We start from the raw sequence: 13,460 nt of genomic DNA on the forward strand, positions 1-13,460 counted from the left end.
TGAGATGAAACTTTCCCAATACCAAAGGGAGATACATTTAATTTTTTGAATGATATAGAGTTACTGGTTCTCTCTGTAAGGAATACAGTTAACTATTTATTATGTTAAATAGCCATAGGTTTTAGAGTTTCAGTTTACGTATTTCTTCCCCACCCTATCCTTCTTCCTTCAACCTTTTCTACCTTTTTGCTGGGGGGTGGGGTGGGAAAAATCTTGAATAGGTGAGCTTCCTTGTTTAAAAAAAAAATCTATTGATTTTTCTGCACTTCCATTCCTGTTTGGAAGATATGCTCTGATATAGGAAAAATAATATTTGTGGCATTATAGTAATGTTACTTAGCCAACTCAATTCGTACTTATACTTAGTAAATTTAATTAAAGATTTTAGTGGAGAGGTTAGTAATATTTAGGCATTTTGCTTATCTACTTACTTTGTCCTTGCTTAGTGCATTTATACAACTAGATCTCAAGTTTTCTTATTCCAGTTTTGGGCACTCAGGAACTCTTTTGATTCAACAGTGCTCATTCATGGTCTAATCTGCTCATGTTTATTTTTTCTCTTCCCTTATCCACCATGTTCTGTATTATTTCTGGAACAGAAGTGTCAGATTAGCAGGAGAATAAATCAGTGCTCATTAAAGCACCATCAGTAAGCATAAATACATTGCAATTGACTATAACTAATTTTAAATTACAATTGTATTTATTTTCTGTTCAGTCTTAGGTCTTGGATCAGATGAAACTGCAGTCAGTTTCAGCCGAGGGGCACAGGGGCTTGTGAAATTCTCTACCAGAAACTCTTTCTGAGTTCCTGGCTATGTCATTCTGTTTGGTTAGGGTTTTTTGGTTGGTTGGTTTGTTTTTTAGTGGGTTGACCTTATGTAGGTAATAGTATGTGGGGGACCACTCTTCTTGGATAAAGGAAAATCTCCTGAATTACTGATCCAAAGCATCAGTCAGTTTATAAATACGTGTTTGCTGCTCCAGTGATACTTTTTAGCTTTCAACTTCACAAGAAATACCATCATTTGCTTCAGTGTAGCACAATAGTAAGTCTCAACCAGGTGCACTCATTACCAAATGGGTAATGTAATTTAAAATTTATCTGCTTAAATTCCATGAATAAGTAAATCACCTGCTGAAGACTGAAAAATAAATTAATGAAATATCCACTAGCGTGGTTGTCTTTTATTTCTGATGTTTAATAGCATTTTGAGATTTAGAGAAAATTCTTCATAGAAGTGTAAATTTATAAATGTTCTTATTGTTAACTAGACTGTCTTCCATGAAACTCTTGATTCACATGAATTAGGAAATCATCCTTTCATTTTTTAATAGACTACTATGTCAGCCATTCCATGGTTTTGCTAGGATCTTATTTTGTTCTAATTGATCTGTAGTTACCCAAAATAATTTATGCAACTGAAGTAATACTAACTTTTAAAGTATCTGTTAAGGGGTTAATAAATAGATTGTACTTTTTCAGTTAATATAACGGTTATGGATGATGAGGATGGTTTAGACAGAAGCATTGTGATAACTGTGATCTTTATGTGGCTCTCGAGAATCTCTCTTAATTCATTTTTGGTGTCTAGGAATTTGGCGGGGGGTTGTATGTGCCAGTGAAACAGTTCTGAAAGTAAAGCTTCACATCCTTTAGACCAATGAAGTTTAACCTAGAACTTGAATGAAGAGGTGTAGCAAGTTCATATACGGAATGTGTGGTGACTGTAGCTCTGTTAGAATTAATCCCCTGATTTTCAGGAAGTTTATAACTACAAGGATGGTGACTCTAACATTGCTGTATGTAATCCTCTTTTTAAGATTATGTAGCGATAACCTGAAAGATTTTGACCCTTAATCAACATGTTCAGTAGTCCGTGGTGACTGGAAGAAGGGGAAAGTTGTGCCCATTTTTAAAAAGGGAAGAAAGGAGGACCCTGGGAACTACCGACCTGTCAGTCTCACCTCTGCCTGGGAAGATCATGGAACAGATCTTCCTAGAAGCTATGCTCAAGCACATGGAGGACAGGGAGGTGATTCGAGACAGCCAGCACAGCTTCACCAAGGGCAAGTCCTGCCTGACCAACCTAGTGGCTTTCTATGAAGGAGTGACTGCATCAGCGGACAAGGGAAAAGCAATGGATGTCATCTACTTGGATTTCTGTAAAGCATTTGACACAGTCCCCCACAACATCCTTCTCTCTAAATTGGGGAGATATGGATTTGATGGGTGGACTGTTCGATGGATAAGGAATTGGCTGGATGGTTGCATCCAGAGGGTCATGGTCAATGGCTCGATGTCCAAATGGAGACCGGTGAAAAGTGGGGTCCCTCAGGGGTCCGTACTGGGACCGGTGCTGTTTAACATCTTCATCAATGACATAGACAGTGGGATCGAGTGCATCCTCAGCAAGTGTGCAGACGACACCAAGCTGAGTGGTGCAGTTGACATGCCAGAAGGACGAGATGTCATTCAAAGGGACATGGACAAGCTGGAGAGGTGGGCCTCTGTGAACCTCATGAGGTTCAACAAGGCCAACTGCAAGGTCCTGCACCTGGGACGGGGCAACCCCCGGTATCAATCCGGGCTGGGGGATGAAGGCATTGAGAGCAGCCCTGCAGAGAAGGACTTGGGGGTACTGGCGGATGAAAAGCTGGACATGAGCCGGCAATGTGCGCTTGCAGCCCAGCAAGCCAACCGTATCCTGGGCTGCATCAAAAGAAGCGTGGCCAGCAGGTCGAGGGAGGTGATTCTGCCCCTCTGCTCTGCTCTGGTGAGACCTCACCTGGAGTACTGTGTCCAGCTCTGGGGCCCTCAGCACAAGAAGGACATGGACCTGCTGGAGCGGGTCCAGAGGAGGGCCACAAAAATGATCCGAGGGCTGGAGCACCTCTCCTACGAGGACAGGCTGAGAGAGTTGGGGTTGTTCAGCCTGGAGAAGAGAAGGCTGCGAGGAGACCTTATTGTGGCCTTTCAGTACTTCAAGGTGGCCTATAGGAAGGATGGGGACAATCTTTTTAGCAAAGCCTGCTGTGACAGGACAAGGAATGATGGTTTTAAACTAAAGAAGGATAGATTTAGACTGGATATAAGGAAGAAATTTTTTACAGTGAGGGTGGTGAAGCACTGGAACAGGTTGCCCAGAGAGGTAGTGGAGGCCCCATCCCTGGCAACATTCAAGGTCAGGTTGGCTGGGGCTCTGAGCAACCTGTCTGGTTAAAGCTGTCCCTGCTCACTGCAGGGGGGTTGGGCTAGATGACCTCTAAAGGTCCCTTCCAACCCAAAGCATTCTATGATTCTATGATTTTGAAAACGGATGTTTGGAAATGTTTCCATCATTGTGTGATTTTATTGCCAGAAAAGATGTGTGTCATCTATAAAAACTCTCACATCTGTATACTTAAACTTGGAACCAGGATTTCCTCACCTGTTTAAAAGTCTTCCAAATGAAGAGTTACAGGGGGTTTTGAACCCATTTGTTGAAAATATAAAACTGCACCACCTTCCATTAGTTTGCAGTAACAACTGATTGATATTGGAGAAGATGGAAATTTACTGTCCAAATTTCAAGAAAACCTTTATATAATTAATGGATGGGAATGAAAAATGAGTATTATGATTTAGTAAGTGCAGCCAGTGATGTACTTTCATTTGGATGTATGTATCTTTATAAATTGTCTTTTCCAGGTATGACAGCCATTAAAACGCAGTATTGAAATAAACTGAGCTTAGAACCAGACCTTCAAATCACTGTATTACAAAGTGTTAAGCCAACATTTTAAAAAATGATGAAGCATATTCAATCACATGGCTCTCACAAAAAAAAATTAATAATTTTTTTAGCTAAAGCAAAAAGTTTTTTTGTACCATTAATAATAAAAATTATTTAAAAATACTGTTTATTTCATCTTTATCTCATCCTTTTTGATTTCTATTTTTATATGTTTTATAGTGTACAGAATATATTAGTGCGATAGTACCTATATATAATTTATAAATAAATGTACACATATTGGGGGTGCATGCTCAAAATTTTTTTACTGATAGAAGAGCATGATGAAAAAGGGTTGGTGACGACTGTTCCCCTATTATTACTGATACCAGTTAACATTGACAGAAATAAATACATGGAAGTTCATCCAGATCATGGAAGGTGTATTTTAAATGTTCATATTCTTTTCTCATGAAAAATAGTTGTCTGATGGAAACAGAGAATATTTTACTTCTAGCTTTGTTTCAGGTGTAGTAATTCAGGAGGATGGGAGTCATGTTGTCTGCACGTGCTTCAAGTGCTGGGATGCCCCAGCTAAGATCAGAGCCACAGTATTGTAGTCGCCAAATGATAAGATGGGGTGGTTCTTGTAAAGTGCTTACTGTCTCAATAGATGAGCGAAGTGATTTGTAGGTGGACGACAGTGGTATAGAAAGCTGATTGGAAATCTAGGGGTAGAATTCAGATGTTTGTTGTCTGAATCACTTGTGTTATTGCTTGAGTGTATCGTTCTGGGGACAGCTTGATTTTCAAGCATGTAAATGTTTCAGATGTTTTGTTCATTTGAAGTTGTTGGTGTTTAGCTCATCTGAAATCAGACCGTAAGCATACCTTCTGGAGACAGGAATATTGATATATCACAGCTGAATTTTTTTTCTTGCCTTACACACTTGTTCTAAACTATGTATGCATTACTGAAGTGTCTTGGCATCCTCAAAGGTAACGTGGGACAAATTTCCAAAGTAATTGGGTTTTTTAACTGGTGCTATGAAATAATGCGTTCTGCCATACCTAAGTAACCATAGGTAACTTGCTGATTAGTTGAGCATTTTATTTAACAGCTGTAGCTAACATGCAGAGATAAGTACTTTTTAATAAGCTACCTGTGTGGTTTTTTTTTAGGCTAAAGCCTAAACCTCTGACATGGCCACAGCCTCACCAAGATCTGATACAAGTAACAACCATAATGGAAGATTACAGATGCAAGTAACAGGCAAGTAGTGATTTGTATCATGGTGATTTTTACAGGAAAACATATATATTCTAAAAAAGCAATCTTTGAAATGAGTGTAAAAAAATGGATCAGTATAGTTAATGTTTTAATTAATAACTTGAATGTTACAGTTAGGAATGTGACTAATATATGTAGATGAATTGAAGCTAGGTAGAGGTTACACAGTGAGTTGGATGACAGGGTTTAACGATCTCTTCAAATTAGAAAAAAAATGAGATTCAGTACAACAGTAGGGATAAATGTAAGGAATTTTGCTTGGGAACAAGTAATTTATGGCACAAATTCTATAGAAGGAACACATATTATTGAAATTCTACAAAAAAGATAGGCGGTTGTAGTGAACCCTAAGCTGAAAATGGGTGCTGTGTTATAGTGAAGCTGGAGAAGAACTGGAGGAGATCACAAAATCTACTAGCCCTTCAAAAGATTAAGGTCTTTGATTACATATCAGGTAAACATCTGCTGCGAATAATATAGGTATTCTGTATTATCCCTAGGGCAGCAGGTTGGATTACAGAGCCGTGTGGAATAATTTAGGTTGGAAGGGACCTTTGGGGATTTCCTAGTTCACTCTTCTGCTGAAGGCAGGGCTACCTTTGAAGTTGGATCAGGTTGTTCAGGGTATTGTCCAGGTGAATTTTCAGTATCTCGAAGGCTGTAGATTACCAACTTTCCTGGGCAGCTTGTTCTGGTGATAAACCACATCACTGCAAAAATGTTTTTCCTTCTATCCCATTGGAATTTACTGTGTTGCACTGTGACTGTTTACTTTTTTCCTTTTGCTGTGCCGGTTCTCATAGTTTTGAGACAGAATCCAGCAATCCCAGTATCTGCTGGAAGGGAAACACAATGGGCTATCAGCAATTCTCGAAATTTCTGATTGTGTTGGGGACACTTTTTTTGATAGATGCTGAACAGGCCGAGTAGGTTATGCACTTTGCTTCTCATGGATAAGAACTGGTCAGGGATGTGACAGTCAGTGTCAGTCTTAGTTGCTCTTTCTGTGGGATGGCAGGGCAGAACAAAGAATTCTTGTAGTCTGAAGATAAGCAAAATGCATCTAGGTAAACAAGTTTGATAGCTAATTGAGACAGTGTTACAGTAGTTAAAAGTGAAAATGCTACGAGCAAGCAGTTAGATATTGTGCATCCATATATATACGCATAAATGTATGTATGTGTATGTATGTATATAAATATTATTTTACCATTGATAAATAATTTGAACTTTCCAGGGATCCTGAGAAATCTGGGAACCCTAAAGTAAGAATGAATGCATGACCAAGAATATATTAAGGCCATCTTGAACAAAATTTGGAAAAAACATCAGTAAGATACCATGTCTTAAAAAAAGCTGCATCTCAAGAAAAATACATCATGCTGGATGATCCAAAAAATGGCCATGTTATCTGAGAAAAAATACATTCTTGGAGAGTCCCCAAAATGGATGTTTTATCAAATTAGATAAGAGAGGAACCTTAAAACTGATTAATGTTGTGTAAGGATTGCATAACTTGACAACGTGATGAATCATCAAAATTGGCAATAATTAATAGCATAGATGGAGCCACCTGTAGGTTGAATATATACAAATGTAACAAATTGAGTTGCACAAATGACCTGTCACTTCAGATCTGTGTATGCAGAAATGATGGTTTTGATATCCTGTACTGTACTGCTCTTTCTGTAAGTAGTCTTGTATTTTTCTGGCACTGGAGCTTCTCTTGACTTCAAGAGATCTGGTTCAAGGGTCAAAGTGGAAAGAAATCTGTACAAGTTTTAGGAGTAGTTTTCTGAGGGTTTAGTTCTCTAACCAGTCTTTATTGCAAGATCAGAGGAGTGCCAGTGGCAGTACAGGGAAAGAAGCGGCAGACAGAGGAGCGTGGGACTGTAGTATTGCTGACCTACACTGGTTTATGCTCAGAATAGTTTATGCTGCTGTAGAATCTAGGCTTATATTTCAAGAACTATACTTAAAAAGCACTTTTATAATGGCAGCAAGTAGCATATACTCATTTTGTAGACAAGGAAATTCATATGGAGTGGTGACTTGTTCGAGTTTGGACAGTTACAGCATATTGCCGACACGTTTTGCCATCAGTATTTTTTCAAATCTACTTGGTGAGATATCCTGTCTTGTTAGTTCTTTTTGAAGTTTTTTCTTTTATTTTTACTTATTCCTAATTTTCTTAGAAGTCCTAACCAAAAAATGATGATGGTCTCCTTTAAGTTTTGAGTCCTCAAACATGAGTAACTTAAAATATAATCAGGGCAAAGAGGGAAAACTAAAAGGAAGCTTGAATACTATGACTAAATACCTGTATTTTAACAAATGTTGCAATTGCTTTTAGAAAGCAAAATATGGAGGAAAAAAATGTGGAAGAAGTAGAGGTTGTTAAAGCTTAAAAATGTATGATGATGTATGATGTTGTCAGATGAAAAAATATGACCCATGTGTGGAATTACATTTTTAGTGTTCTACATTTAATCTTTCATCATTATCAAGGCTGCAGTTCCCTCTTATGATGTGTGATGCATGACACAGACTGGACTTTTCAAAAGTGAGGGAGTTGAATGTGCACCTTTTAATTGAAATTAAGTAAAAGTCCATGGCTAATGCCTTTAGAATCTTGGATGGTTGCATCCCACTAACTTTTAAGTAACTACTGTATACATCTCAGAATACTGTAATCCAGAAATACATGACAGACCTTTTTTGTCTCACTTTCAGACAGTTTAGTTACCTTTCACTTATTTTTTGAATTAGCAAATACCATACAGAAAAGTAACAGGGAAGGATTATTTCCAAGTGGCTGAAAATGCTCAGCTTTGCTTTAGTTGGAAAGTGAAGGGAAAGAGAATCACACTGAAGTATGTGAGGAAAGGGAGAGAAGGCCTAGCCAGCAGGTAGGTACAGCTCTGAGTCCATCAATATGGTCTTCTGAAGACAACATCTGCTGAAATAGAATTTAAAATGTTGGCAGTTAGGCTGCTGTTGTTTTTTATGGTGACTTCCTCAACTGGTCAAGGAAGTGGGAGAGCAGATTTATGTTCAGGAGCACTGAGGACCTCACCAGTGATTTGGAAGTTAAAAATAGCTTCTTTAGTCATTTGCTGTTTCTTAATTGTTGAATATTTAGCTGAAACTTTTAAGTTCATCTGCAAAGCTGTTTAAACAGGGCAAATTTGAGAGCTGATTTCTTAGTTTGTTAAAACTGATGTGTTAAACCACAGGTTAACCACGCAGGTAATATAGGCAAGGAAGTGAAGCTCTGTATACAGGCTTCGCTGTAGAAGAACATTTTGAAATAGGCCTGAACTGCATATGCTTTCATAACTACATATGATAAAAAAAAAAGGTCTGCCTGATAATCTCTCAAATGTATCATACTTAGATATTTTTCAGTTAAGGGAAGAGTAGGAAGAACAATGAGAAAATAAACGAAAGAACCCACATTTTCAGTCTTTATCCCTAAAATAATTGTTGTGCTGTCCCTCCAACCCATCCTGCCAGTATGTGGTGAAGAGAATATGTCACACTTGGTTTCAACTATCTGACAAAGTAGCTTTTAAAAATAAAAGCTACTATTTTAGCATTGATCTCTTTATGTTCAGCAGAAGTAGAAAAGGTGAGAAATAACATTGCCATGCTGTGTTTCATACATTGTGTAGGCAGTACATTTTCTGTTTTTCAGCAACACTGCTGTTATAGATAAAGCAATGTATTTTATTAGTTTCTAGTGCCAAACTGAAACGGAAAAAGAATTGGTTTGGAACAACTTTCTACACGGAATTAACTGCAGATGGAGAAATTAAGAAAACAGCAAAATCAAGTAGTTCTTCAAATCCAAAATGGGATGAGCAGCTGACAGTGTAAGTAGATTTTTCGGTTGTTTAGTGCTATTTATTAGGCAGACATTGCAGGCAAATATTTACTAAGCTTGGCTGCCTACATAGTTTTTTCTGTCTGTTGATGACTAAATGCAGGCGTAAGATGATATTTATCTCAAATGATTTTTTTTCTCAATTCTTACAATGTTTTGAGAATATTTTTTGTACAGAGACTGTTGCATACAGTTGCTATACATGGTATCCTCTTGATATTTGTTAGCACTGTGGATCATTCAAGTTTAAGATTCCTCTCTAGAAGATGTTACTAATTGTAACCATGCCATTCTCAACTTTAAAAGGAAAAAATCTCAGCTGGATAAGTAGTAGTTATGAGGAAGGTCACTTTTTCCTTTAAATTGCCTAATGAAGGGATCCACACACAAAAACAGTTTATTACAAAGTGGCCTTGCAACTTACCCTAATATTTGTCCTTTTTAATCTTCTTGTGGTTTAATTTGGGTTAGCTGTGCTACAGGTGTAGATATACCTGAATATGACTCTCTGAACAACTGGAAATCTTGCACTGTGCGATTGGCTAGAATGTATTATTATACAAGCAAAATTATACTGCTTCAGATTTGGGTCTGGAAACAGCATAGCTACTGTGAAGTGGCATTGAGCATGGGCCAGTACATTTTACAGCATATGACCTGTCTTTGTGCAATAGTCAGCTCTGTTAGTAGTAGGAACCATGCCAGGTTCTATAACTAACAGAGCTGGAGAGTGGGGAGTGGTACAACATACCTAGCTTTAGGGAACTGTTTGCTTGGGAATGCTTACTTATTAACTGCAGACCTGGGCTGAAGCAAGTAGGGTATTCCTGTGCCACATTTCTCAATGTTTCAGATTTAGTAGAGCTTATTAGCCCTTTGCAATATTGCAAAAGAGAGTAATATACTCAAGACTATTGGACCTTATGATGATTTCCAGGAGTTACTACTAGCACAAGTACAGAGCTGTCAGTATATTCACAGAGACCAGGGTTTCTGTTGAGGAGGAAGGTTTGATTTGGCAGGGTTTGGTGAGCTGATAGAAATGAGGTAATTTGGCATGCATGGTACAGCCAAACAGACTCATTCCATCATCAGTGTTACTTACTTAGGATCTTACCCTTATATATATGTGTAAGGTATTCTGCCCTCCCCCCCTTCCTCTGGCTATTGGAATGGTATCGTTGTTTCAGTTGCCCAGTCTATTCGAGGATAAGTGAACTCTGGCTTACCAAATTCCCCTCACTTCTATGCATCTGCATGAGCACCGGCAATATATTCTCTGTGTGTAGGTGGTTGGGTTTTTTTCTCCCTTTTCTTTGTTGAGTTGGTCTTTTAGTAAGACTTCCATTAGAAGGCAGTCTATTCAAAATGCAAAAATATGTTTGCTCATGGGTTTCAGCAAAAATGATCCACGTTGTCCAACGTTCAAGTGACTATAAATCTAGCCCTGTTGTTGAGAAGGTGGGGGTTGTTTTTAGTACTGTTTTCATCAATGCTGGTATAACTTTCTGTATCCAATACTGATGGATATGTGGCCTTTGACTTTTTGCAGTACAGTGATTCTACTCCATTTTTCACAGCCAGGAGCACTCTTGCAGTACTAGACCCTGTACTACAAAACTTACTCTCCAGGACCTAGCATAGCTTCCCGTTTTCCTTCTTGAGCAGGGAAAAGATCACTGCCAAAGGTTATCGTAATATACTGTAATGGGTCCTTTATCTTTCTGCTTCCCTCCAGTTTTTACTTTAGCTTCACCATTTGATTTTTCCCCCCTGATTTCTGTGAGTATGCATTATGGTTTTATATGTATTTGTGGTTTCACAAATAATGTTTTATCAACACTTTGATGGCAAGCTGACACCTATTAAGTGGGTTCTTCCTGCTTGCAAGTAGCTGATTGGTTGCTTTTTCCTTTTTTTTTTTTAATATTTAGTATTTTTCTTTCTAGTGACAGACAAATATACTTACCAAATTTTTCTCCACATTTCATAATGTGAGTTTTTAGAATTCTGGAATAGTGAGGAATAAGGAAAATATGTCTTTCATAAATAAAGATGTTTTATATAACTGAGATTTGAGCTTAGTGTAGGTTATTCTGACACTCCTCAAATTCCTTATGCTATGGTAGTAATGCACTTTAAGTTTGATCTTAAGTATAAATATCATAGTGTTTGCAGTTCTTAGTTAAAAATTTCCCCTTGCAGTACAGAAACTTCTTTCACTTAATTAGTATGAAGAAGTACAATAAACATGAGAAAGTGAATTAAGTTCAAATACTCCTAATAACAAGAACGAATACTTTAAAATCTGTATATATTTTTTAAAAAAATGTATTTTATATGCAGGAATGTGACTCCACAGACTACGCTGGAATTTAGAGTGTGGAGCCATCACACTTTAAAAGCAGATGCTTTATTAGGAAGAGCCACTGTAGACTTGAGACAAGCTTTGGAAATACACAATAGAAAATGTAAGTTATCATGAAGGATATTTTGAGTAAAGTAGACTTATTATTACTAATCTATATATCAAACTGCAACCAGACTACTAACTATACATGTAATTACAACTGACTTTCAGTTGATGTCTTTACTTGTCTCTTCTAGAGATGTCTGTGCTATTGAGAGCAATTTAAATGTAACAATGGGATATAATAATTTTGAAACAAACATTAGAGTGTGAGTTACTACAAATTAAGTAAAAGTGGAAGTGATTAAACACAATGTTTTGTGGCAAACTAGTTAATTTGCTAGAAGATCTGTTTTAGACTTGGTTAAAAAAAAAAGTCTAAACTTTCAGAAAAGCTATCTATATAATTTTTCATATTTTCCATCTCTGGAATCACTAATAGAAAGGCTGGATATTTTTCCCTCATAATTTACCTGCCCAGAGAGCAGTAGGAACCACTGATTAATGAAACAATTGAGAACTTCCTTGTAGTACATTAGAGATTGTTGTGTTCTATGTAACTTCTAATTTTAACTGTTTTTAATAGAATTAAAACAGGTCTTCTTTATCTAATTTGCTTTGTAAAATTTTTTTCATTAGTACAAGAAGATGGTGAATCCACACTTTAAATTCCACTCCAGAGTGGCAGTAGAATTCCAGCTAAACCAATCTCTAACCTTTCTCACAAGTCTGCCCGAGATTTCATAGTTAAGCAGAAAAATTGCTTCTTTTTTAAATTTAAAAAAAATGTATCAGAGGAAACTGGATTGTACTAATGATAGCAAAAAACAGTTAATATTTTAACTATTTCCAACAAAATAGTTAATATTTTATTACTGTAGATCCAGGGGGTGTAGGATCCAACAACTTGGTAAATTCTTTCAGGGAACGGTTGACTGAGTTAGCTGTCCATTGCACCAAAAACAATTTCTGTGCAGTGTTTCTGATTTGGGCAAGTCAGCAGTTTGACACGCACTGGATTATCCGATAATTCAGTAGTAGAATAGTCTGATTGGTGTCCTTCAGTTGTTCAGTTACTGATACCTAATCTAAAACGCAGCACTTGAAAGTCTCTTTACTGAAGAAAATGTAAAGGGGAAGTCCTCTAAATACAGAAACTTTAGAATTAGTGCTGTTACTGTCTCCTGCTAAACACCACCAGTACTGAATTGCTGCCCACACCCCTCCCAGCTTTCTTACCTGCTCAGTTGGACTACAGCCAAGTGTTCATCTGGTTTGGGGAGATAACCTGTTAAAATAGCAGAAACTAAACCAATCACCCTTTGCAGAAATGATTTATAAATATGTTAATTTAACAGCTCAGTGGTAGGCTAGTTTCTTCTTTCTCTTCTTTCAGGTAGTACCGTTTTCCAAAACGCAGATTGCTAAATCAATAATTCTGTAGATTTGGGAGCTTTGTGCTTGCTCCAGCAATTCAAAGTACTTTGAAATCCATTGTAATATAGCAGTGGGTGTCTGCTCGTAACTGCTGCCCATCTACATTGTCAAACCTGTTCTTTAAAGTAACAGCTTGGGGGTATCTGGCAATAGCTTATGGTAGCCTTCCCTCTTTTCATATTTATTGTTCAGTTCTGATATATGTTAAGAATGAAAAAAAGGAAATGCTAGTTTGATGCATAGAAGTGCACAGTGAGCTTTAACTTGAGCTTGGAATGCTATCATATGGAGGAAAATGCAGTGGTATATCTTGAAAAATTAATCTTTTAATCTGAGACCGCAAATACTAAAAGGCCTTAACCATTTTAACCTGATTAATGCGAACTCATAGCTGACTGTGTTTGGATTTATGACATGTAGCTTTAACTGCTGTACTAGTAATAGTTGATTTAGAGAGAATTATGCAGCATCCACAGCATGATTTACCTCCGGATTATGTATGTGTCTACAAATGTATGCATTGCTTATCAGTCGTATTGAATTCTTTTACTGCACCATGTACACATGTTTTTTTAATATCTCAATTATGTCAAAGTTTATTTTGGTGAAAATAGTTTCTGATTTAATTTTTGGTTACTTGAAGTATTCTCTCTTACTGTTTAATCCTTGGAGTTGGGATCTCTGAAAATGCTAGTAAGGATTTACTAAAAATAATTTTAA

General features: G+C 37.2%; 1 protein-coding gene across 6 annotated transcripts in view; it reads left to right on the top strand.

Moving 5' to 3' along the window:
* Positions 1 to 13,460, top strand: part of WWP1 (WW domain containing E3 ubiquitin protein ligase 1) — a 61,207-nt gene that overhangs the window by 16,476 nt on the left and 31,271 nt on the right. For all 6 annotated transcript variants that reach the window (XM_075728191.1, XM_075728189.1, XM_075728194.1 and 3 more), the window contains exons 2-4: positions 4,899 to 4,989; positions 8,744 to 8,882; positions 11,240 to 11,364. In XM_075728191.1, coding sequence (XP_075584306.1) covers positions 4,920 to 4,989; positions 8,744 to 8,882; positions 11,240 to 11,364 — 334 coding nt within the window. In that variant the 5' untranslated portion in view covers positions 4,899 to 4,919. The remainder of the gene's footprint in view (positions 1 to 4,898; positions 4,990 to 8,743; positions 8,883 to 11,239; positions 11,365 to 13,460) is intronic.

Source organism: Pelecanus crispus, chromosome 2 (genome assembly GCF_030463565.1).
Source record: "Pelecanus crispus isolate bPelCri1 chromosome 2, bPelCri1.pri, whole genome shotgun sequence".
In the NCBI taxonomy this organism is placed as follows: Eukaryota; Metazoa; Chordata; class Aves; order Pelecaniformes; family Pelecanidae; genus Pelecanus; species Pelecanus crispus.